This window comes from Oryctolagus cuniculus, chromosome 17 (genome assembly GCF_964237555.1).
Source record: "Oryctolagus cuniculus chromosome 17, mOryCun1.1, whole genome shotgun sequence".
Classification (NCBI taxonomy): Eukaryota; Metazoa; Chordata; class Mammalia; order Lagomorpha; family Leporidae; genus Oryctolagus; species Oryctolagus cuniculus.
The window spans coordinates 120,369-145,818 of NC_091448.1; the positions used below are offsets into that span (position 1 = coordinate 120,369).

General features: G+C 48.4%; 1 protein-coding gene across 23 annotated transcripts in view; it reads left to right on the forward strand.

Annotated features, from left to right (window-relative positions):
• The first annotated feature begins 4,882 nt into the window (after positions 1-4,882).
• Positions 4,883-25,450, forward strand: part of B3GNTL1 (UDP-GlcNAc:betaGal beta-1,3-N-acetylglucosaminyltransferase like 1) — a 99,510-nt gene continuing 78,942 nt past the window's right edge. For 5 of the 23 annotated variants that reach the window (XM_070060062.1, XM_070060063.1, XM_070060064.1 and 2 more), the window contains exons 1-4: positions 4,883-4,988; positions 8,557-8,673; positions 8,770-8,869; positions 17,081-17,145. In XM_070060062.1, the coding sequence (XP_069916163.1) occupies positions 4,959-4,988; positions 8,557-8,673; positions 8,770-8,869; positions 17,081-17,145 (312 nt within the window). In that variant the 5' untranslated portion in view covers positions 4,883-4,958. Of the gene's footprint in view, positions 4,993-7,902; positions 8,183-8,556; positions 8,674-8,769; positions 8,870-17,080; positions 17,146-25,450 lie in introns of those variants that run through there. The other 18 variants (XM_051838829.2, XM_051838831.2, XM_051838827.2 and 15 more) reach the window with 9 other exon arrangements.

Sequence of the window (25,450 nt, forward strand, 5' to 3'; positions counted from 1 at the left end):
CAGAGCTGACCAGGTGTCTCACTTGCATTAGCTGATTTGACTTTTGCCCAGACAACGAAAGAGGTCCCCACTTTGCAATGAGCAATGTGCAGTGGCTGAGATGTGCCAGATGTGCTGAGATGTGCTACTCAGCCAGAAAGTGACAGTGCCACAGGTCAACTTGGAGTCATGCTTTCTCTCTTCTTATGTAAGCCGACAGGGACCAGCTGGTAGAGGTGGTCGCCCTGAGGAGTCTTGCCAGGAGGAGGTGCTGGGGAGGGCACCTGGCAAACACCCAGGTGAGGCCCCAGGGGTTCCAGGCTTTGACAGGATGCAGCAGCACCGGGGCTTGCCTCTGTGATGTCTCACCGGAAACGCTGGGGCTGCCCGGGGCCTCTGGCCTCCCTCACCCTCATGCTCTCTCAGACATGAACTGATCCTAGCCCTTTCTCCCACGTGCAGTATATCTGTACATATTGTCTCAAGTTAAAGGGCTCCACAAGGAGGAAAAGGTCTCCTTGAATAGGCAAAGTTGTCCAGCACAGGCCTCTCCTTCCAACTGGCAGATGGTCCAACACAGACATACCTGTGATGAGCTGTAACTGGGGCCACAACCCACATATGATACCTGCCATCCACCTGTAAATTGTCCCAGAATTTGAAGAGCACCTATGTTAAGTCACTTCAGAACCAGCCACAAGACTGTATAACACAGTCCTTCCTCTTCCTTGGGTTGTCTGCTGGAGGAAATGTTTTGATTCCACCTCAGATCACTGCTTCCTTTCACCCTGCATCAGGCTCCCCCAGCTCAGCCTGTCCCCTCTTCTAGGTCCTAAGTGAGTCCAGCCAGGTAGCCTTGGTATTTAATCACCACCCAGAGGGGCAGCTCCAGATGACAGACCAAAAGCTTGTCCTCCCTGCACAGGTGGTCAGTTCTCCAGGGCTCCGGGATCTGGCCCTGATGAGGATGCACTCAGTGAAGCACACTGCTCTGGCCTCTCCTTCCTGCTTCACCCTCCTGTCGTATTTCCTGGAATCAGAAACACTCCATGTACAAACCCCTGATTCAGGCTGTGCTTTCTGGACTGGTGAGGCAGATCCAAGCCAAGAAAACCATTCTATGAGGCACTTGATGTGCACATGAAATCCACACTGACCATCTGCCCCGTTGCTAAACGAATGCTTCCTGTGACAGGAAACTCATCCCTCCTAGCCACGTTGTCCTGCAGCGGGTCCAGACTCAAGCTTTGGTCAATCATGTTGCCCTGCAGTGGGTTCAGACTTGAGCTTTCAGTCAGCCACGCTGGGCTTTAAAACAATCATATTTGTAAAGTGCCTGGAATTTAGGAAATGCTCAGCGAATGAGAGTTCTTTTCAGAATTCCTGACAGTTTACAGACTAGTAGAACAATGATTTCTACCCATTAGTTATTCATTGAGCAAACATTATTGTGCTGTGCTTCAGGCAAGGCAATGGGTAGGTAGGGTCTTTTAAATTTTTAAAATTTATTTGAGAAGGAGAGAGAGAAAGAGAGAGAGAGAGAGAGAGAGAGAGAGAGAGAGAGAGAGATCTCATCCCCTGGTTCACTCCCTAAATGTCTGCCTTGGCTATGACTGCCTTGGCCATGACTGGGCAGGGCCCAAGCTGGGAGCCAGAAACTCAATTTGGGTCTCTCACGTGGGTGGCAGGAATCCAATCAATTAAGCCATAGCTGCTAACTCCCAGGATCTACATTAACAGAGAGTTATTGTCAGGAGCGAGAGCTGAGAACTGAATCCAGATACTATGAATGGATTGTGGGCATCTTAACTGCTAAGCCAAGTGTCCACCCCAACTGGATGGGGTCTTAATCCCCCCATGGACATACAAGGCTGCCCCATCACTCTGTCAACTGAATGCCATAATCTCAAGTTCTTGCATCCAGGATCCGCCCTTCGCAGGCTTGACTTTGCCAGGCTCTGTCTTTGGCCCAGCAGCCTGTGCTATGACTTCAACCCCTGCCCGAGGCCTCCAGGAGCTCCATGTGGGAGGGGCTCCTTTCCCAGAAGCCACCTTCTTGAAGGTCACGACTCAGACTGGATCAGTTCTAACTCCCAGCAGGTCTGAATTCCAGCAACACATGCTACTGAAACATGGGCTTCCAGGGATCATCTCCACACTGATCTGCTGTCTTGTAGACTTTTTTTTTTTTTTTTAACCAATCAGCTGCAACTCATGAAATTATAATGATCGACATAGTGAGCAACAACCAACATTTGAAAACATGAGACAGGTAAACAACCAACCTGTGCTGTCTGACATCTGGTTTACTCCTTTAAGAACACATTTATTGTTAGGGTGCTCTGGCCAACACCTGCAGCCTCCTGCAGTCCCAGGTACTTCTGACCGCCAAGGGACATACACTGCAAGGGGCTGAACCATAGTTGAGGTTTGTACCATCTGGCAGCTTGGGAAAGGCACATGGAGGTCTGGGGGTGTGGGCTGTCATGAGAAACCTTCTAGCTACTGTCTTTAAAGCTTGGACTTAGCCTTCACTGATAACATTCATGGCAGATTTGTCGCCATCTGGGCCGCATCTCCAGTTTGGTGACATTTGTCGAAGACTTGCAGCACATCTTCTCCTATATCAGCATTGGAAGAGGCTGTGGTGCAGTTCTTAGACTTGGAGACCTAGTGGCTTAGTTTGGGCTGCTATAACAGAATATATACTGAGTAACTTACAAACAACCGAAATTTTTGCTCACAGTTCCAGGAACTCTAAAGTCAAGGTTCCAGCAGATATTTTTGTCTGGTGACAGCCCATTCCTCAAAGCTGGCACCTCTGTGGGTCCCTGAAGCCTTTTTCATAAGGGCACTAATTCCACTTACTAGGCAGAGCCTTGGGGACCCAATCACCTCCTCATAGCTCCACCTAACACCAGCACCTGGTTTTGGGGGTGGTAGTGCACAAACAGACCACAGCACCCAGTCTTCCCCATTCCAAGCCCTGGCAGCTGGCACCAAGTCCTCTGAATACACCCAGCATCCAATAACATGTTGCATAAACTGTTAAAATTAAAGGAAGCTGTCCGTGCAGCGAGCCCAAAGCTGCAGAGGGGCCTTGTGACTTTGTTCATCTTTCATCATGACCTTACTTCCCTCTGACTTAAGCCCACAGGATCTCAATCCAGCGAACACCAACCCCCACACCTCACTTCCTCTCACGGGTGTGTGTGTGTGTGTGTGTGTGTGTGTGTTGTGCCCCAGTCCCCAGGGCCTAGGCCCTCTCACCACCCCTGGATTTTGGAACACCAAATGAATATAGTCTGGCATTGCTGAAGTGCCTCTTGGTTCTCCAAACGTTTGCAGAAAGGACATTCTAATCAAATTTGTATTGGGGGAAAGGCAGTGAAGAGCACATTTCTGGCAGTAAGAGATGCACAGGAAGCAAGGCAAAAGCAGCCAAGCCTACTTCTGAATGCCACGTGGCAGCATGGCTGTGCCGGAACCCAGCTGCAGCTGCTGCTCTCTGCCCCCTTATCTTGAGCCTACAGTGCATTCTGGTGGCCTCAGCGCTACTTCTTACTGAGGTGTCGAAATGAGGCTATTTTGAATACACCAACCCCCAAACAACATTAAGCATTTGAGGAATATTCTGCAAATGGCTTTTTATCTACAACAAGGCTGCATTTCACTCATCTGACGTAATGGTTCCTACTTGTCCAAAAAGTTCAAATTGGGTCAAATTAATGAGGAAAAAAGTCACAACTGGAAGTGGTGCTCACACTGAAGTGTGGCTATGTGTAACAGCTGCTGTGCAGAGGTGTGCATGGCTGGCTCTCTGCCGGCAGAGGTGCTCACTGAACAGTCAGGTGCTTGGTCCGGGAGAGATGGAGTAGTCCACAGGCTAATCCATGGATACGCGTCCCAACCCTGAGCCCACTCATCACACCGGGCCCCAACGTACCCCAGACCTGTTCTCCGCAGGAGCCTCCCTGTCCCCATCGCCCTTCGCGTGAGGGGCTCTGCACCCCTCAGGGGCCCGTCGCCAGCAGGCCCACCCGGGTGACAGAGCCCCTGTTCCCCTGAGAAGCGAGGCCCTCAGGCCCCCACACAGGGATCCGGCTCGGTGCGGGTCTGCAGGTCCAGAGAACAGGCGGGTCATGGGCACACTTCTCTCTGCTGGCCTGGCGCTATGTTCTCAAAAAAGGGCAGGACGGCTGCTCTACCGCTCCCGGGGACCCCCGGCGCCTGGGGTCGTCTCCCGCTAAGCGGAGTCTTCTCCGAGGGCTGCTGGGGGAGGCGCCGACGGGGGACCAGCGCCAGCGCTGACTCAGGACGTGAGGCCACCGCGAAGCCAGCAGCCGATCGCCCGGCCTGGGCTGACGCCAGGGACACAGCGAAGGCCCGGGGACTCCCCCGCGCGCTCGAACCCAGCAGCCCAGCTCCGGCCCCGGGTCAGTCAGGGCCTCCACGTCCACCTGCCCTTCCGGAGCCACTTCCCGTCCTCAGCCCCTCTCCCGCGCCCCGTCCCGCTTCCTTTTAAGGGCGCCCCAAGGTTATCAGGTTTTGGGTTCCAGTCACCACCCAGTGGGAACGCAGGCGTCCTCCTCACAGATCCCGCCCCGTCACTCAAACATGCGGCCTCCTCACAATTTCCCCGCGGTCAAGCAAACGTTTGCTTTGCCGACTTCGCAGCGCTCGGCAGAGCCCAGGCGCCGTCTACGGCAGAGGCCGGCCCCGACCGAGGGAGTCGCCGGCCCCGGCGCCCGCCCCGAGCCCCGCCCCCAGAGCCTGGCGCTGCGCGCGTGGGGAACTGGGCCCTCCACTCCGGCCTCGCCCCCGCAGGATCGACACGTCTCGGCACCAATCGGAGGAGGCCTGACCCCGGCCCCGCCCCCGCCCCCCCCCCGGCGCTGCCCGCGCACGCGCGCAAGCAGCGACTACGGGGCTCGCGGAGCCCGAGCAGGACGCGGGGCGTCCTGAGGAGACCGGAGGCCATGCGGGCCCGCGGGGCCCGCCCGCTCGTGGTAGGTGCGGCGGGGGCGCCGTCGCCCCGGTCGCTCACGCTCTGGTCCCCGCGGACCCGCCTCCGGGCGTTGCGCGCGCGCCTGCGGGGCCGGGCGGCGGGCGTAGAGGAAGGCGTTGCCGGGTCCCCGAGTCCTTCGCGTCCGCTCGGCTGCCTTTCGAGCCCCGAGCGCTCCGTTCCCCGGCGCGCTCACCGGGCTGTGAGGCCGACGGAGCGAGCGCACCGCCCGGACCGCGGGAGCGCGGGGAGGCCCCGCGCTCGCACTGCGGCGCGAGGTCGAGCAGGGTCTTAGGCAGAGGCCGACGAGGCACTGCCGGTTTTGAGACAAGTAATCGTACCCTGGGCGGGCGTTCGGCGCAGCAGTGGGGACGCCCCTCGGGGCGCCGCGTCCCGCCCGAAGACCCTCCCGCAGTTCCAGATCGCAGGTTCTCGCTAATGCACGTGCTGGGGAGACAGCAGCTGGTGGCCTGGGTAGTGAGGCGCTGGCTGCCCACGTGCGACACCCGGTCTTGGCGGTTGGCGGGCATTTGGGAAGAGGACATCCGAGGTCTCTGTCTCTACCGTTCAAACAAGCAAAACCCACACGTATATATAAAGGAAGCCCAGAGCAGTTGTTTTATGGATAAAAGTGAAGCTCTGCCGGGTCAGATCCTTGTTTCATTTGCAAAGAAACAGTTGCATTTTCAACACTCCTATCTGTGAGCTTTTTATAACAGTATTTGCATTTACTGTTTTCTTTTTTTCTAAGATTTATTTATTTATTTGCAAGTCAGAGTTACACAGAAGGAAAGGCACAGAGAGAGAGAAGTCTTCCATCTGCTGGTTCACTCCCCAATTGACTGCAACAGCCAGAGCTGTGCCAATCTGAAGCCAGGAGCTTCTTCCGGGTCTCCAACGGGAGTGCAGGGAGTGGGCCATTTTCTACTGCTGTCCCAGGCCATAGCAGAGAGCTGAATCGGATGTGAAGCAGCTGGGTCTCGAACCAGCACCTATATGGGATGCCAGTGCTTCAGGCCAGGGCGTTAAACTGCTGCACCATAGTGCCGGCCCCTGCATTTACTATTTTAAAAATCATATCTAGGGCTGGTAGTGGGTAAAGCCTCCATCTGTGGTGCCGGCATCCCATGTGGGTGCTGGTTCGTGTCCTGGTTGCTCCTCTTTCGATCCAGCTCTCTGCTAATAGCCTTGGAAAGCAGTGGAAGATGGCCCAAGACTTTGGGTGGCTATACCTACGTGGGAGACGAGGAAGAAGCTCCTGGCTTCTGAGGCTGTTGTGGCCATTTGAGGAGTGAACCAGCAGGTGGAAGACCTTTTTCTCTGTCTCTCCCTCTCACTGTAACTCTATCTCTCAAATAAATAAAGTCTTTTAAAAAATCATATCTATTTTTTTTTTTTTTGACAGGCAGAGTGGACAGTGAGAGAGAGACAGAGAGAGAAACGTCTTCCTTTTGCTGTTGGTTCACCCTCCAATGGCCGCCGCTGCAGCCGGCGCACCGCGCTGATCCGATGGCAGGAGCCAGGATCCAGGTGCTTTTCCTGGTCTCCCATGGGGTGCAGGGCCCAAGCACCTGGGCCATCCTCCACTGCACTCCCTGGCCATAGCAGAGAGCTGGCCTGGAAGAGGGGCAACCGGGACAGAATCCGGCGCCCTGACCGGGACTAGAACCCGGTGTGCCGGCGCCGCAAGGTGGAGGATAAGCCTATTGAGCCACGGCGCCGGCCTAAAATCATATCTATTTTATACACACACTGGAGTATACACACCAAAGGTCTTCAGATAGTTCATGGAAAATGCATGTTATGAAAACACTGCAAGGATTTCAAAATTTTTTGCACCAAAATAGACTTAGCATTAACGCCATTTCTATGAATTTTAAATTAATATTTAAAAACAGATTTAGATATTTGTTTGAAACAGTGACTGAGAGAGGTCTTCCATCCACTGGTTTACTCCTCAAATGCTGGCAACTGCTGAGACCGCCACACTGAACCCAGGAGCCAGGAACTCAATCCAGGTCTCATGTAGGTGGCAGGGATCCGAGTCCTTGAGCCATTATCTGCTTCCCAGAGGGGGCCTTAGCGGGAAGTTGGATGGGAAACAGGGTAGCCAGCACTGAAAGCAGGTACTCTGATGCAGGATGGAGGAACTCAAGTGGCGTCTTCACTGCTGCGCCAGACAGTTGCCAGTTTTCCATAAATACTCATCTGTGCATATGAGGCACATGCACTCACCTGACCCCTGTTCTTGCTTGTGTTCTGTCTAGGAATTTGTCTCCTTCATTAGGAGATAGGTGTGTGTGTATATATATATATATATATATACCTAAAGGTGAGGACAGACTAATTTCTGTGGTTGTTCTCTGTTGCCTTATGTGTAAAATGAAAAGTTTATTCCTATTTTCAGTTGTTTTGAGTGATAGATTTCATTGACTACTCCAGAAAAGCTTAGAAATTTTTGTTTTACTTGTTGGGCTCCAAGAAAATACAGAGCTTGTGCCAAGCCAGCTAAAATTGAGTGTAAAACACAGAGGACTCACTGGGCACATTGACTTTGTGGGGCATTGTGGGAATGGTGCCCCTCACACTTTACGACAGTATTGTAGGGTTGGTGCTGTCACACTTTACGGCAGTCTTGTCAGGTGCTGCTTCCCGTACTTTGACAGCAAAGTACCTAGGTGGTGCAGTGTGTAGTCGTGCCCTGCTGGGGTTGCACTGTGTTGGTGTGGCACTGGGTAGGTTCTTCTCTGCGTAGGTGGTGCAAAAGGGGTTACTTTTTTGCAGTTTCTTTAACACTGTGGTTTGTAACAAAGCTTATTCCACCCAAAAAAGGACAAATGAGTTCTTTTCAGGAAGGGGTTGAGAACACACTGCTAGTTGCATCCAGAATAATGTTTCTGAGTTGCAGTTGGAAGCGCAGGAATTTACTGTTGAGCTGGGAAAAAATGTTGTTGCTTCCAGACTTTTTTCCCCTTTCAGCAACATTTTAAAGACCAATTCAGGAAAATCTAAAACCTAAATCTTTTTTTATAAATAAAATGGGTTTATTTATTTATGAAAGGCAGGGCTACAGAGAGAGAAGGAGGGACAGAGGAAGGAAGAGAGATAGAAAGAGATTTATCTGCTGGTTCACTCCCCAAGTGGCTGCAACAGCAGGCTGAAGCCGGGAAGAGCCTGGGACTCCTTCTGGTCTCCCAGGTGGGTGACTGGGGCCCAGGCACTTGAGCCATCACATTTGCAGGGAGCTGGTTTGGAAGTGGAACCACCAGGACTCGAAACTGGCACTCTGACGTGGGATACTAGCATTGCAGGTGGCCGCCTAACCCCATGCCGCAGTGCCTGCTCCCAAGACATGTCTTCTGGAGCAAACGCATGTTAAGAGTTTGGAGAGAAGGAATAAACCGCTTTCATTTGTCAGGGACACGTGCTTTCCTGGGAAGCCTTATTCTTGGTTGCTCTGTAAATCAAGCTTTGCCATGCAGAAGTGAGCACTGTGTGGATAGTGAAGGGGAAGTAGGTTAGAGCGGTGGAAAGGGAATTCTGTTTGTTAATCCATTTCTTTTGAATTTCAGTCCATTATCCTCCCAGTCTACAATGCTGAGCCATGGCTGGATGAGTGTTTGAGTTCTGTTTTGCAACAGGACTTTGAAGGTGCCCTGGAACTCTCTGTCTTTAATGATGCCAGTCAGGTATTTGTAACTTTTCTTGGGTGATTTAGTGCTGATGTAAGTTATGTTTGACTGTTCCAAAGGATATTTCCTGACTTTTGGACGTTGTATTTTCAGGACAAGTCTATGACTATCATTGAAAAATGGAAAGAGAAGCTAGAAGAGTCTGGTATCCTCGTGGTTGTTGGAGGGCACAGTTCTTCTTCTCCCCGGGGAGGTGAGTTGGAATGTTGAGTTTATTAAGCTGATTCCTGGTTCCTCAACTTACATCTTTAGATAGTCTGATGTTGTTCAAGTACTAGAAAAAGCACCTTGGTTATAATTAGGTCTGCCTCTTGTTAAGAATACACTAGACCTGAATTCCTATTCTTTGGTAAAGATTTGTTGTTACAATGTGATTGTGACCCCTCTCCAAATCCTATGTTGAAACCTAACCCCAGTGTAATGGTGTTAGGAGGGGGCCCTTCTAGAAGGTGTTTAGGTCATGAGTATGGAACTTCATACATAGAGGAGTGCCCTTCAGAAGAGGCCCCAGTGACTGGCATTGTATCTGGTTAAGCCCCAGCCTGCAACGTTGGCATCCCATATGAGCACCAGTTCGAGCCTTGGCTGCTCCACTTCTGATCCAGCTTCTTGCTAATGACCTAGGAAAGCAACGAAGGATGGCCCAAGTGGTTGGGCCCCTGTACCCACCACATGGGAGACCTGAAGGAAGCTCTTGGCTTCAGCTTGGCCCCATCCCATCCTGGCTGTATGGCCATTTGGGAAGTGAACCAGTGGATGGAAGATCTCTCTCTGTTTCTCCCCTCTGTAACTCTGCCTTTCAAATAAATAAATCTTAAAAATGGGGGCAGGGCAAAGGAGACTTTGCTCTCGGTCCTTGTGAGGACATGGGGATAAGACACCTGGGTAAACTAGGAGGTTGGCCCTTACCACACACTGAACCTGCCACTGCCTTGATCTCGGACTCCCAGCCTGTAGGACTGTGGACACATTTCTGTAAGGCACTCAGTCTGTGGTGTTCTGTGGCAGCACGTGGGTTACTCCAGTGTACTTCCCATCTCTATAGATTTGCCTGTTCTGGACATTTCATATAAATGGAATCATGTGTGATGTGCTCTTTTGTAATTGGCTGCTGTTATTTAGCATAAGGTTATTAAAGTTCATCCACGTTATGACCTCTGTCAGCATTTCATTGTTCTGTGGGAGAATTAAATTCAAGTGTATGCATATATCATCTTGTGTTTGGCTACTTGTCACTTTTTGGTTATTGTGAGTGGTGTTAACATTCATATACAGGTTTTTATTTGAACATTGGCTTGCTTGCCTGCCTACCTTCCTTTTCTATTTATTTATACATTTATTTGAGAGGTTGAGTTACAGAGAGAGAGAGAAAGGTCTTCCATCCACTGGTTCACTCCCAAAATGGCTGCAATGGCCAGAGCTGGGCCCATCCAAATCCAGAAGCCAGGAGCTTCATCCAGGTCTGCCATGTGGGTACAGGGGCCCAAGCACTTGGGCCATCTGTTGCTGCTTTCTTAGACCATAGCAGAGAGCTGGATCAGAAGAGGAGCAGCCGGGACTTGAACCAGCACCCATATGGGATGCTGGCACTGCAAGGGGAAGCTTAGCCTACTATGCCACAGTGCCGGCCCCTGAATGCTGATTTTCAAATCCTTTGAGTATATATGAGTATTTTGGAGTAGATTGCTGGTCATATTGTGAGTCTGAGTCAGACGTATTGAGGAGTTGCTGTGCTGTTTTTCCCTCTTACCAGTGCTGTGAAGGCCCAGCTTCTGTGCCCCCTCGTCAGCACCTGTTACTCTGGTGTCTGTAGTGTACCATTCTGTACTAAAGTGGATGTGCCTCATTGTGATCGTGATTTGTGTTTCCCCACTGACTGATGATGTTGAGTATCTTTTCCTGTGGTTGTAGTTCATCTGTGTATTTTCTTTGGAGAAATGTCCGTTCAAGTCTTTTGTCTGTTTTACAAGTGGGCTATTTATTGTTGAGTTGTATTTATTTGGAAATCGAGAGCTTTTGAGATATATGATTTACAGATATTTTCTGCCATTCTTAGATATCTTTTCACCCTCTTGAGAGTGTCCTTTCCTGCACAGAAGTTTGTAATTCTAATGAAATCTAGCGTATTTGTTCTTGTGTGGCATGTGTGTTTTTGATCAACACTAAGAATCCATTGCCAAATCAGTCATTACCAAATGAAGATTGATACCTGTGTTTTCTTTGAAGAGTTTTATTTAGATTTTTGATCTATTTTGAGTTAATTTTTATGTGGTAGGAAGTAAGTGTTTATAGATGTTCAGTTGTTCCAATATCATTTGTTTAAGGGACTTGGAGCTCTTTTTTTTTTTTTTTTTTAGTTAGTTATTTATTTGAAAGGCAGAGTTACAGAGAGGCAGATGCAGAGCAAGAGAGAGAGGTCTTCCATCCGCTGGTTCACTCCCCAAATGGCTGCAGTGGTCGGAGCTGGGCCGATCTGAAGCCAGGAGCCAGGAGTTTCTTCAGAGTCTCCCATATAGGTGCAAAGGCCCATGGACTTGGGCCATCTTCTGCTGCTTTCCCAGGCCATAGCAGAGAGCTGGATCGGAAGTGGAACAGCTGGGGCTTGAACAGGTGCCCAAATGAGATGCATTCACATCAGTTTGCAAGGATGAAGTTAAATCTTGTTCATGTCCCTGTTGAAGGACTGATGATTAATACATAAATAGTAGCTGACACCACAGACATGTCTGTTGGTTCAGTTTACACAATCCTGACTGAAAGATTAAAGTCAAGTAAACTTTTACTTGATGGGTACCAAAACTCTTGTACCCAGATCTGTTGCCGATGAGCAGAGCTTTCAAGGGAAATTGTAAACAAGTGGGAAGCATTTCTTCAAGAATGGTTGTCAAAGCACAATCAAAGCAGTGGCTACTGAGAGGTAGAAGTAATGCAGGGAAAGCAAAAGTAGAGCAAAGGTCAGGGGCGGGTATTTGGCAGCAGCTAAGATGCCCCTGTGGAAGTCTGTGTCCCGTATCAGAGTGCCTGGGTTTGAGCCCCTGCTCTGCTTCCCATTCCTGCTGCCTGCTAATGACTTCAGGAGTAATAGATCAGGCGTCCTTTAGTTTGAGTTTAAGGTTTTCATATCAGATTTGAAAAATATGTGTGCATATATTAAGGTACTTTAAAAAGTTCATGGAAAGTGGATTTTAAATTTACTTTGCTGCACAGTTTTTTGAAATCATGTGCAATTGCATGGAGTTTAAAGGTGGGTGTGAGGGTAGCTTTCTGTAGAGTTAGGACTCATGTCTTTATTTATTTGTTTATTTATTTATTTTTTATTTGAAAGACCAGAGTTACAGAAAGAGGTAGAGAAAGAGAGAGAGGTGTTCCATCCACTGGTTCACCCCTCAGATGGCTGCAATAGCCGGAGCTGAGCCGATGCGAAGCCAGGAGCCAGGAGCTTCTTCCGGGTCTCCCACATGGGTCCTTGGGCCACCTTCTACTGTTTTCCCAGGCCATAGCAGAGAGCTGGATTGGAAGCGGAGCAGCCAGGACACAAACCGGTATCCATATGGGTTGCCTGCACTGCAGGCAGAGGCTTAGCCTACTGTGCCACAGTGCTGACCCCTGCAGAGATTCTTTTTACTCCAGGACTTGTTAACTGTTCTAAGTGGAGGCATCAGTCTGCAACAGAGCTGGGCTCTGAACTCAGGATGTCTTTCTCAGAGGTCTCAGGAACACCCTCATACTAATCTGGAGATTGGTAAAAACAGTTTTGCTGTGTGAGGAAAGTAGTGTAAAGTGCATGTCCCCCAGCCCGAGAGAACCCGGTTGGGGTTTTGGGGGAAATGGGCTTTGCCCTCTGTAGCTTCCTGCCTGTATTTAGCTCATTTTCTTCCGTTACCTTTGAGAGAGGGGAGCTAGCACATGGAGGGTAGGTGTTGGTACAGGTGAATGACAACCCTGCTGAAACAGCCTTGTCTCTCAAGATGTGCTTAGAGGGGCCGGCACTGTGGTGCAGCGGGTAAAGCCGTTGCCTGCAGTGCCGGCATCCCATATGGGTGCTAGTTCGAGTCCTGGCTGCTCTACTTCTGATCCAGCTCTCTGCTGATGGCCTGGGAAAGCAGTGGAAGATGGCCCAAGGCCTTGGGCCCCTGCACCCACATGGGGGACCTGGAAGAAGCTCCTGGCTTCGGATCGGCTCAGCTCCAGCTGTTGCGGCCATTTTGGGAGTGAACCAGCAGGTGGAAGGCCTGTCTCCCTCTCTGCCTCTCCTTCTCTCTCTAACTCTGACTTTAAAGTAAGTAAATAAATCTTTTAAAAAAAAAAGTGCTGTAGCTGAGTCCCCAGGGCATAATGTTTCAGAGAGCAAATATGTACAATACTTAAGAAAAATTTCTATATAACTATTTCTCATAGCTTTTGTTTTAAGGTTTATTTATTTTGAAAGACAGAGAGCGAGAGCATAGACCTTCCATCCATTGGTTCATTCCTCAGATGGCTGCAATGGCCAGCACTGGGCCAGGCTGAAGCCAGGAGACAGGAGTTTCATTCAGGTCTCCCATGGGGGTGGCTGGGCCCAAGTGCTGAGGCCATCTTCTGCTGCTTCCCCAGGTCGTTTGCAGGGAGTGGATCAGAGTGGAGCAGCTGGTACAGAAACTGGCACTCGTATGGGATATGGCTTTGCAGGTGGTGGTTTTATCCACTACGCCACAGTGCTAGCCCCCTAAATAATAGTTTTTAAGGCTTGGTTCTTTAAGAGAAGAAACAGTCTGTTTTAGAAAACTCCCATTAAGACCAGATGCCTTGCTGTTGCTGTGGCGACCTCCCACCTGTAAGTCCCAGGGAGGGGATGTGGGCAGCATAGCCCTGCCTTGTTCCTGCAGCACTTGGGCCTCAGAGGCTATGGGAGGGACATGGAGCTCAGGCAAGAGCAGATGCTTCACAGGGCCCTGTTGCCGGGTGCCTTGGTTTCCTCATTTGTGCATAGGCGGTAGTGGTGCCTGTGTCCAAGTGTTGGGAAGGTGTGATGTATGTAAGGCCTACACTGCAGCACCGTGGTAGCGACCATCTGTCACTGACATTGTCATTGTGTTCATCAACTGGAAGATGTTATTATTTATTTAATTTTTTTGACAGGCAGAGTGGACAGTGAGAGAGAGAGAGACAGAGAGAAAGGTTTTCCTTTGCCGTTGGTTCACCCTCCAATGACTGCCACGGCCGGCGCGATGCGGCCGGCGCACCGCACTGATCCGATGGCAGGAGCCAGGTGCTTCTCCTGGTCTCCCGTGGGGTGCAGGGCCCAAGGACTTGGGCCATCCTCCACTGCACTCCTGGGCCACAGCAGAGAGCTGGCCTGGAAGAGGAGCAACCGGGACAGAATCCGGCACCCCGACCGGGACTAGAACCTGGTGTGCCGGCGCCGCAAGGCGGAGGATTAGCCTATTGAGCCACAGTGCCGGCCTCAACATTATTCTTGTTTTTGTTATTTAATTTGCTTGAAATGGAAAACCGTATCAATTTGTTATCATAGAACATCTATTTCAACTTCTGAAATGCATGTAAACAAATTGGTTTTGAAAGCATTATGAAAGTTCTTTAATATTCTTTAAAAATACAGGTGACAGAGTAAGTTGAAAGCATTTTGGTAACTGTCGACATCCTTGACTAATGTCCATTTCAAAAACAAGTTTTTTTTCTTTCAGAAAATGCTTTTACAGAGTAGCTCTTACCTGCTCCATATCATATTTGTACTTTTTTTTTTTTTTTTTAATCAAGGTCAGTAATACTATCCATTGTAAAATTGTGAAGGCCTGAGTTTACCCTCCTGGCCGTTGAAGTTTGGGTCAGGGATTCATGGGAAACTGGATTATACATTAATAAAGTGAAGCAATTGGGGTGTATCTGAAAGGCTGTATTTTCCTATAATGTATTTTCTCTAATAGGAAAGTCAGAGAAAATAAATCCAGTGTCTGTTTTCAAGAGGCTGGTTATTTAAAATGGATTAAGATGAACTTGTTATGATTTTATTTCATAATAGAGCAAAATTCTTAGTAATGTAGTCACTTGGCTAAAATCAAAATAAAATACAACCCCACCGCTCCTCTCCAAGAGTAAGGAATGTTTCTATCCCACCACCCAGGCACGAGTCTTTCCTGCCGTGGCCATGGTGACTGTCTCCCCTTGTGAGCGATGGGCTTCCCCGCACAGGGAGCCCCAGGCACAAACATTGGACTTTCTTGAGGGAGAAATTATTAAAGCAAATCCCTGGTCTCTGCCAAACACAAGATTTAGTGTGAGAAACTTGCTGCTTCCTTGGTGAGATGTGTCTTCCTTCATTACCCAGATTCATAGATTTGGGTTTTTCTGCTAATGCCTGACTTTGATAAGCTGCTTTTTGAACAAAACTGCCTATTTCTGGGTGTTATGGAAAGTCACTTCCCACTTTTTTTCCCCCAAAAAAATAGCTCCTTGGTTGTGCTTGTCAGGAGGTGTTCTCTGTGCCTGCTTTACTCTGCGGGCTGGTGGGCAGTTAGCTGCAGCTGTTGGGACCTGGCTGCTGCCCTCCAGGGGTGAGAGCCCAGCTCTGCCTCCCATGGTGCATTTCTTCTCTGCTCCTGCTGGTAACTAAGGTTGTTCTGTTAACTGATTTAGGTGAGCAGAGCTCTGTGGATTAAGCTAGAGATTAAACTACTGCTTTGTGAGAACCCCCCTCACCAAAAGGGCACTGCTCTGGGTTGGAGCCTTTGGAAATTTGAGGGTAGGACGACTTTGTGCATCTCACCTCTCTGTTTGCTGAGTCATCCCCAGTGGTGCTCCAGTACCACCCAAGAACAGGACCGACGTGTGATCGTGTGTGATTGGCGGGGCCCAGGCTTCTCTTGCCTCTGTAGCAGAAAACAAGGGAGTGCTGTGGGTGTGGCTGAAAGGCACAATTGGCTGAAGTCCCCTTGGGTGGACAACTTTGTCCTAACATTGAAAACTAGAGAGATTTGTTGTTGTAATTCTGCATAAATCTGTTTGGCTATATGTGACTTCCCCTGGTGGCATCAAATCTAACCATTCGGTTAACATGATTCAGGTATTGGCAGCCTCTTCTCTAGGGAAGGTGGGTGTGTTCTCTTGAATGTCACCCTACAGCAGTCCCAGTTGTTTTGTTTTGTTTTTAAATTTATTTATTTATTTGAAAGAATTACATAGAGGGAGAGGCAGAGAGAGAAGCACTGGTTCACACCCCCCAGTTGGCTGCAGTGGCTGGGGCTGGGCCAGGCTGAAGCCAGGCGCTTCTTCCAGGTCTCTCACATGGGTAACAGAGGCCCAAGCACTTGGGCCATCTTCGGCTGCTTTTCCCAGGCCAATAGCAGAGAGCTGGATCTGAAGTGCAGAAGCTGGGACATGAACCGGCACCCATGTGAGATGCTGGCATTTTAGGTGGCAGCTTTATCTGCTGTGCTGCAGCGCCAGCCCCAATTTTGGACTCTTAAGGACACATGCTGCTCTTGGTGACCATGCAGATGGGTTCTGCTGGTCTGCACCAGGCAGAGGACTTGTAATCAGTGCTGGATATGCATGCACTCAGATGTGGTGGACACTGGCGTGGCTTCAGCGCAGGTTCAGATAGCTGCCCTATCAAATGTTTGGTTTAGCAGATTTTTAACAACGGATCACACAAGTGTGAGTTCTCTGCTTCCACTTGAGACCAGACCCTGACTGTGACTGTCCTCAGGATGCACTCTACAAACTTCTTTCTGGGACATTTTACTTTTGCTTTTACGAAACTACGTCCTTGGGCCGGCACTTTGGCGTAGTGGGTAAAGCCACTCTGCTGCCTGCCATGCCGACATCCCAAATGTATGCTAGTTCAAGTCCTGGCTGCGCCACTTCCTATCCAGCTCCCTGCTAATACACCTGGGAAGGTAGCAGAAGATGGCCCAAGTCCTTGGGCCCCTGCCACCCATGTGGGAGACCCTGATGAAGCTCCTGGCTCCTGGCTCCTGGCTCCTGGCTTTGGCCTGGCCCAACCCTGGTCATTGCAGCCATTTGGGGAGTGAACTTGCTAGAAGATCTCTGTCTCTCTCTCTGTAATTCAGCCTTTCAAGTAAATAAATAAATCTTTAAAAATAAAATAAACTATGTCCAGGACATACTAAGTGTGTACTAAGTTTACTTTTCTTCCCACAAGTACATCCTGCTACACTGTGGAGCCCAATGGACTGTAGGTGTCTCATCGTCAAACTCACATTGGTCACTAGTGTAGGATGTTGGCCCCCACCAATGTCCCTCTCATTCCTTTGAAAGCTGACCTAATTTTTTCTGGGTTGTACAAAATGTTCCTAGCTTCCTGATAATACATAGTATACTAAGCTTTATGAGACTTCTTTTGACATTGAATTATGAAATAACTTCTTTTTCATTTTCTCAACAGTTGGATATTCTAAAAATCAAGCAATTGCACAGAGCTCAGGGTCTTACCTTTGCTTTTTGGATTCAGTAAGTAACTCTTTGTTTTGTTTGCAATGTATGTATGTATGTTAGTTGAATAATTGAGTAGTTGTACATTTTAGTAGGATTCTTTAAAATCATGTTTCTTTCCTTGAGAGGCAGAGTTACAGAGAAAGGAGGGGAAAGAGAGAGAGACAGAGACAGAGAGACAGAGAGAGAAAGATCTTCCATCTGCTGGTTCACTCCTCAAATAGTCCACAATGTCCAGGACTGGGCCAGGCCACAGCCAGGAGCCTGTAGCTTCTTCCAGATCTCTCACATTGGTGCAGGGGCCCAAACACTCGGGCCATCTTCCACTGCTTTTCCAGATGCTAGGGGAAGTGGAGCAGTCGGGTTTTGAACTGGTACTCATATGGGATGCTAGCGTTGCATCCCATATGGTGGAGGCTTAACCTTCTAGCACAACACCAGCCCTGGAAATCATTTTTCTAATATGGTCCTACTAAAAGCTGAGGTTAGTAGGTTGTTGGCGGTGTAATTGCCATTGTACTTAGGAACTTAATTAATTATAAATAAGATTACAAAAAGTGTAAAATTGCACAGCAGAGAACAGCATAAAAAATGAAGATACATGAGATGATATTGGCAAATATGATACTTAAAAGTGTTAGCCTTAAATAGAAATAATTCATAGAAGTGGGTAAGAAAACTAGTAGTAGATAAACGGGCCACAGGCAGGAGTGGAGGCTGGTGAAGGTGGACGTGAAAGTGACAGATAAACTTTTATGACTGTTTAAATCCTTTGTGAGCAAACACGAAGTAGTTAGACACATTTCTTTTCTTAAGATTTATCTGTTATTTATTTGAAAGGCAGAATCATCCATCCGCTGGTCCACTCCCCAGATGGCCGCAACGGCCAGAGCTGAGCCAATCCAGAGCCAGGAGCCAGGAGCCTTCTCCGGGTCTCCCTTGTGGGTCCAGGGGCCCAAGGCCTTGGGCCATCTTCCACTGCTTTCCCAGGCCATAGCAGAGAGCTAGAAAAGAAGTGGAGCAGCCGGGACTCGAACTGGCACCCATATAGCATGCAGCACTGCAGGCGGTGGCCCTACCTGCTACACCACAGAGCTAACCCTTAGACACCTTTCAAAACCAAAATAATAAAGCTTTGTGAAAGCATAAATTGTTACAGGGGTGGCAGAATAATTGCATTTTGTTCTGGGAGTTTAAAAAGCTTTGTGGCTTCGAGCATTGAATTGTACTTCTGAGTGTCTGTGAGAGAGACTTGTGTGCAAAGCAGCTTTGGATGATTTATCATGGCAGAAACTAGAAACAAGGTGATATGTGACGGTGGAGTGCTGCTGAAGACAGTCGTGTAGATCTGTGTGAGGGGTTTCCTGTGATGCTTATGAAGAATTCTTAACCACAGAACACATAATTACAGTGGGTGAAAAAGAACCTACAGTTGCACATTGAGGATATAGTCAGACATGGGTTTTTGTCTTCATTACTTTAAGTAAACTCAAAGACATTCCCTGGGTGTACTGCCGGCCTCCCCTTTGGCCAGGCCCCCCAGTGCTGGGAGCCTGGGCTCTGCAGGGCTTCTGTGTGTGCCCGCTGGAGGAGTCAGTTCAGGTTCAGAGTTTCTGCTTGTGCTGAATTAATTCACAGCTGAACCTCTCTTCATCCCTCATTGACTCAGCTCTTCTCCTCGACCTCTGTGGAGGTCCTGGCGCTTGAGGGGGAATCATGTGCCTATGTGTCTAAGCAAAGTGAAGCTGCATATTAAAGAGCCTTGCTCTTGCAAACAAAGCCAGGCTAGAGCCCAGAGCTGGGAACTCAAGCCAGGTCTCCATGTGGGTGGCAGGGACCCAAGTACTTGAGCCATCACCTGCTGTCTCCCAGGGTGCACACTAGCAGGAAGTTGGAATTGGAGGCAGAGCAGGGATGCAGACCTAGGTGTGGGTGATCCTGTGCCTGGCTGGGGGACTGCCTGCCTAGCCCATACAGGAGGTTAGGGTGGCCTGGCCGCTGGCAGGCAGCAGGAGCCTCAGGCACATACCCCCCCCCCCAGCACCCCTCTCCCCCATCGAAGGGTCTTTTAATTACCAATTAGGGAAACAGCTCTCATAAGTGGCCCAGGCCCATTAGAACCACCTGGAAAGCTACCATAGACTACTTGACCTTCAAGCTGATTGGAGAAGCTTAGCGGCACCAATATTGGCTTTATCCTATGAAATTAGTGTTGTCCTGAATTAGCTATGCCCCCCTCTGCCTGCCCTTTAAAAACTTATGCTTGATTGTTAATAAACGGACATATTCACCGAAACTTGTCTCTGGTGCTTCTTGTCAAAGAATGCCATTGCCCCACCATCCCAGCAGTACGGGCCTCGCAGGACCCGGGGACTCTGATATGGGCTGTGAGCATCCCATGTAGTGTCTTAACAGCTAGGCCAAACCCCTGCCCCGATGTGTTTTGATACTATTGTTAAGTGGCATAGTACAAAAAATTTTTAGGTTATAAATATATTAATTTTATTTTTGTATACAGAAACTTGCTATGTTCTTTTGGATTATTTATATTGGTGAGTGACTAATGAGAGTCAATTGTTTTCACCTTTCTTTTTTTAAAGATCTGTTTATTTATTCAAAAGGCAGAATTAGCTAGAGACAGAGAGAGAGGCCTTTCATCCGCTGGTCCACTCCCCAAATGACCACAATGGCTGGAGCTGAGCCGCTCCAAAGCCAGGAGCGAGGAGCTTCTTCAGGGTCTCCTGCACTGGTGCAGAGGCCCAGTGATTTGGGCCATCTTCCACTGCTTTCCCAGTCCATAGCTGAGAACTGGATAGAAAGTGGAGCAGCTGAGACTTCAACCAGCACTCATATGGCCACAGCACTGGCCTTGGCCTTTCTAAGCCTTGAGCCTTTTTTTTTTCCTAAGATTTATTTATTTATTTGAAAGGCAAGGTTATACAGAAAGAGGAGAGGTAGAGAGAGAAAGAGGTCTTCCATCCAATGGTTCACTCCCCAGTTGGCTTCAACGGCCAGCACTGTGCCAATCCAAAGCCAGGAGCTTCTTCTGGGTCTCCCATGTGGGTGCAGGGGCCCAAGGACCTGGGCCATCTTCCACTGCTTTCCCAGACCACAGCAGAGAGCTGGATAGGAAGTGGAGCAGCTGGGTCTCGAACCAGAGCCCATATGGGATGTTGGCGCTTCAGGCCAGGGCATTAATCCGCTGCACCATAGCGCCGGCTCCAGCCTTGGGCCTTTTACTTCTATTTCTTGTCACTAAAGTGATGGACGTGTTGATTGAGTCCTCCTGTTAGTGGTGGTGGACAGCCTCTCTGTTTACTTCTGTAACTCCCTCAGTGATATTTTGTAACTTTTAGTGTGCAAGTCATGGACTTATGTTGATAAATATATACTTGAATACTTTATTCTTTTGATACTATTGTGGATGTACTATTTTCTTTATTTTGTTTTCAGATTGTTCAGTGCTAGGGTATAGAAATACAGCTGATTTTTACATCTTGATCTTAAAATAGAACAATTCCAGAATTGGTTGAAGGAGTTGTCTTAGCATGCCCAAAACTGGGTCTGCTTTCCTCACGTGCTGAGAGCTGGTCATTGACATGGGTGGAAGAAGAAGGCATTTATTGCCAAGCACAGAGCAAGGAGTTGGGCAGCTACCACTGAAATCCAGGGCTCCCTGAGGAGTTAGGGGTGAAGGTTCTTATGGGTTGAAGTTGGAGTGAGAAGTGTGGGTTCAGTGTGTGTCTAGATTCCTGGCGGGGGGCCGGCTCCATGGCTCACTTGGTTAATCCTCCTCCTGCGGCACCGGCATCCCATATGCGTGCTGGGTTCTAGTCCCAGCTGCTCGTCTTCCAGTCCAGCTCTCTGCTGTGGCCCGGGAGGGCAGTGGAGGATGACCCAAGTGCTTGGGCCCCTGCACCTGCATTGGAGACCCGGAAGAGGCACCTGGCTCTTGGCTTCGGATTGGCGCAGCGCCGGCTGTGGCGTCCATTTGGGGGAGTGAACCAACGGAAGGAAGACCTTTCTCTCTGTCTATAACTCTACCTGTCAAATAAATTTTAAAAATGTTTAAAAAAATAGATTCCTGGTGGGTTAGTGGTGCATGTGGTCTTCCCTTGTTTGGCTGATGATACTGGGTTCTTTAGGGAATTTTTTTTTAGATGTATTTATTTTATTTGAAAGAGTTACAGAGAGAGAGAGGAAGACACACACACACACACAAACACATACACAGACCTTCCATCTGTTGCTTCACTCCCCAAATGGTTGGGTTGGTCAAAGCCAGAAGCTTCATCCAGGTCTCCCATGTGCATGCAGGGCCCAAGCACTTGGTCGCCTTCTGCTGCTTTCCCAGGTGCATTAGCAGGGAGCTGGGTCGGAAGTGGATCAGCCAGGACTCGAACTTGCACCATATGGGATGCCGGCACTGCAGGCAGCGGTTTAACCTGCCGCGATACAGCGCTGGCCCCACTTTTGGGAATTTCTGTGGTGGCCAAGTGGGCTTCAGTCAGTCTGGGGGCTGCATGTAGGTGGAAGTGATTTTCTGCTGTGGACCTGGAACTCCTGGAAAAGAAATCCAAGACAACATTGACCATCAAGGTGTTACTTATTGGAGAAATGGTTTTGTGAGTCCAGTAATTGGAACCTTGTAGGTGAGTTAATTTGAATAGGGGGTTGATTTGCTATCAGAAAGACAGAGAAATGACACTTGAAGCTCGGGGAGGGAGGGTGGAGACAGGCCTCAGGGTATACAGTGTCTGTGTTGAAGGCACTGTATAGGGGCTTAGTTTCAATCTTGTCTTCTGTGATTTTGTTGAACTTGTTTATCAGTTTTCCTTTTTTTGTGAATTCTTTGGGATTTTCTACATGTAAAATCATGTTGTGTGCCAACTGGGACAGCTTCTCTTCCTTTCTGAGCTGAGTGCCTTTTGTCCCCCTTCCTTGCCTAGTGCACTGAGCAGAACATGCTGCATGATGTGACACAAGTGTCCCTTGTTCCCAGTCTTGGGGAAGGCGTTCAGTCTCATCATTAAGATGTTCACTGTAGCACTTTTGTAGATGCCTTTCAACACGTTGAGGAAGTTCATTTTTGTCCCTACATTGAGACTTTTTGTTATGAAAAACCATTTGATTTTGTGACATGCTTTCTCTCCAGTTATTGCTTCATCACATCATGATTGTTCTTTTCTTCTGTTAATATGCTGTATGAAATCAGTTGACTGTAAGATGTTAAAGCAACCTTGCTTTCCTGGGATAAACTCTAGCTGGTCATCGTATGAAACCCTTTCTACATGTTGAGAATTCTTTCCTCTGTGCTCATATGGGATGCTATTCTGTAATTTTCCTTTTCTGTGATATCTTTAGCTGCTTTGGTTTTAGGTACTAACCTCATAGAATGAACCAGTCAGTGTCCTACCGCCTCCATTCTCAGAGAGACTTTGTAAATATGTTATTTCTTCTTTAAATGTTTGGTAGCATTCACTGTTTTTTTTTTTTTTTTTAAGGATATATTTATTTATTTGAAAGAGTTACACAGAGAGGAGAGGCAGAGAGAGAGAGAGAGAGAGAGAGGTCTACCATACGATGGTTCACTCCCCAATTGGCCGCAACGGCCAGAGCTGCACTGAACTGAAGCCAGGAGCCAGGAGCTTCTTCCGGGTCTCCCGCGTGGATGCAGGGGCCCAAGGACTTGGGCCATTTTCTACTGCTTTCCCAGGCCATAGCAGAAAGTTGGATTGGAAGTGGAGCAGCCAGACTAGAACCGGCGCCCATAGGGGATGCTGGCGCCTCAGGCCAGGGTGTTAACCCACTGCACCACAGCGCCGGCCTCAGCATTCAATACTGATGCCATCTGGACTTGAGAAATTTTAAATACTAAATTTTTAAAAAAGATTTATATATTTTATTTGAAAGGCAGAGTTACAGAGAGAGGAAGAGACAGAGAAACGAAAAGTCTTCCTTCCCCTGGTTCATTCCTCAAATGGCTGCAAGGGCTGAAGCCTGGCAGCAGCCAGGAGCCAGGAAGTTCATCTCGGTCTTCAATGTGGGTGCGGGGGTCCAAGTGCTGGACCATCTTTCACTGCTTTTTCAGATGCATTAGCTGGGAGCAGCCAGGACTTGAACCAGCACCCATATGGGCTGCCAGTGTCAAAAGCAGTGGCTCAACCTGGCTACAACACTGACCCCTAATTATTTTTTATATATTTTTCAGATTTTGTATTTCTTTTTTAGCTAATTGCAGTCTGTTATGTTTTTGTAGGAATGTGTCGGTTACATCTGAATGTGTAATTTGTTGACGTTCAGTTGTCACAGTATTCTCTGGGTCTTTAACTTTGGTAACGCAGTCTTTGTCTCTGGGTCCAGGGGCCGTAGGCACTAGCAGCTGGTTCTGTAATGGCTCCTGGAGGAGAATGGTCTCAAGTGTTAGAAAAATAAAACAAGTACAAAACAGAAAAAATATACGCCATCAACCATATGTGGCTGGCAAAGCCTAAAATATTTACCACTTGATAAAAAGTGTTTGCTATCTCTAGCCTGGCTAATTTCTTGATTTTCCCAATCAATCAATCATTGGTGTCATTAATTTTTTTCTTTTTTTTCTACTCCATTGATATCTGCTCTAGTCTTTATTATTTCCTTCCTTTTGCTTACTTTGGGTTTAGTTTGTTCTTCACTTTTGCTGTTTCTTAAGTTTAAAAAAATACAGCATTTATAGCTGTCCAGTTTTCTCTAAGCACTGCTTGTGCTATATCACGTTTGATTGTCATTATTTTGTTTTCAGTAAGTTCAAAATACTTTCCAGTCTCTCTTGTGATTTCTTCTTCAACCTAATGGTTATTTTAGAAGTATGCTATTTTGGGGGCTGGCATTGTGGTATAGCAGGTAAAGCCGCCACTTGGGATACCAGCATCCAACGTGGGCTGCAGTTCGAGTCCTGGCTGCTCCGCTTCAAATCCAGCTAATGTGCTTGGGAAAGCAGCAGAAGATGGCCAAGTCCTTGGGCCTCTGCACCCACATGGGAGACCCTGAAGGAGCTCCTGTCTCCTGGCTTCGGTCTGGCCCAGCCCTGGCCATTGTGGCAATTTGGGGAGTAAAGCAGCAGATGAAAGATGTCTCTGTTCTGTGTCTGTCTGTCTCTCCCTCTTTCTCTGTCTCTAACTGTGCCTTGTAAATAAAATAAATCTTTAAAAAACTTAGTATGCTATTTTTTTTTTTATTTTATTTTTGACAGGCAGAGTGGACAGTGAGAGAGAGAGACAGAGAGGGAAAGGTCTTCCTTTGCCGTTGGTTCACCCTCCAATGGCCGCCGCTGCAGCCGGCGCACCGCGCTGATCCGATGGCAGGAGCCAGGATCCAGGTGCTTTTCCTGGTCTCCCATGGGGTGCAGGGCCCAAGCACCTGGGCCATCCTCCACTGCACTCCCTGGCCATAGCAGAGAGCTGGCCTGGAAGAGGGGCAACCGGGACAGAATCCGGCGCCCCAACCGGGACTAGAACCCGGTGTGCCGGCGCCGCAAGGTGGAGGATTAGCCTATTGAGCCACGGCGCCGGCTAAAAAACTTAGTATGCTATTTTGAGCTGGTGGTAGATTTCCCAAGTATCCTCCTATTTCCTAATTAGAATTTAAATCTCTTATAGTCAGAGAATATACTTGCATGATTTTAGTTCTTTTAAATTTACAAATACTGATTCTGTGGCGAGTGCGTCACCTGTCCTAGGAATGTTCCCTGTGCCTTGAGAAGAATTTGTCCTGTTGCTGAATGACTTTCCTGAAGATGTCAGCTGGTTGACAGTGTTATTAAAACCTTATGTATCTTTGCAGACTTCCTGTCTACTTGTTTTATCCATTTTTAGTAGTGGACTATTGAAGTTTCCACATTTTATTGTTGACTTGTCTATTTCTCCAGTTCTGACTGTTGTTATTCTTTTTTGGGCAAGGTTTTGTTGTTAGGGATGTGTGTATTTATCTTGTGCCTTGTTTATGGAGTCTGATTCTTTTGCCTATAGGAAATATTCTCAGCTTTTTTTTTTTTTTTAAAGATTTTATTTATTTGAGAGGTAGAGTTACAGACAGTGAGAGGGAGAGACAGAGAGACAAGTCTTCTCTCTGTTGGTTCACTCCCCAAATGGCCACAACGGCCAGAGCTGCACCGATCTGAAGCCAGGAGCCAGGAGCTTCTTCCTGGTCTCCCATGTGGATGCAGGGGCCCAAGGACTTGGGCCATCTTCCACTACTTTCCCAGGCCACAGCAGAGAGCTGGATTGGAAGAGGAACAGCCGGGACTTGAACCAGCACCCATATGGGATGCTGGCATTACAGGCTT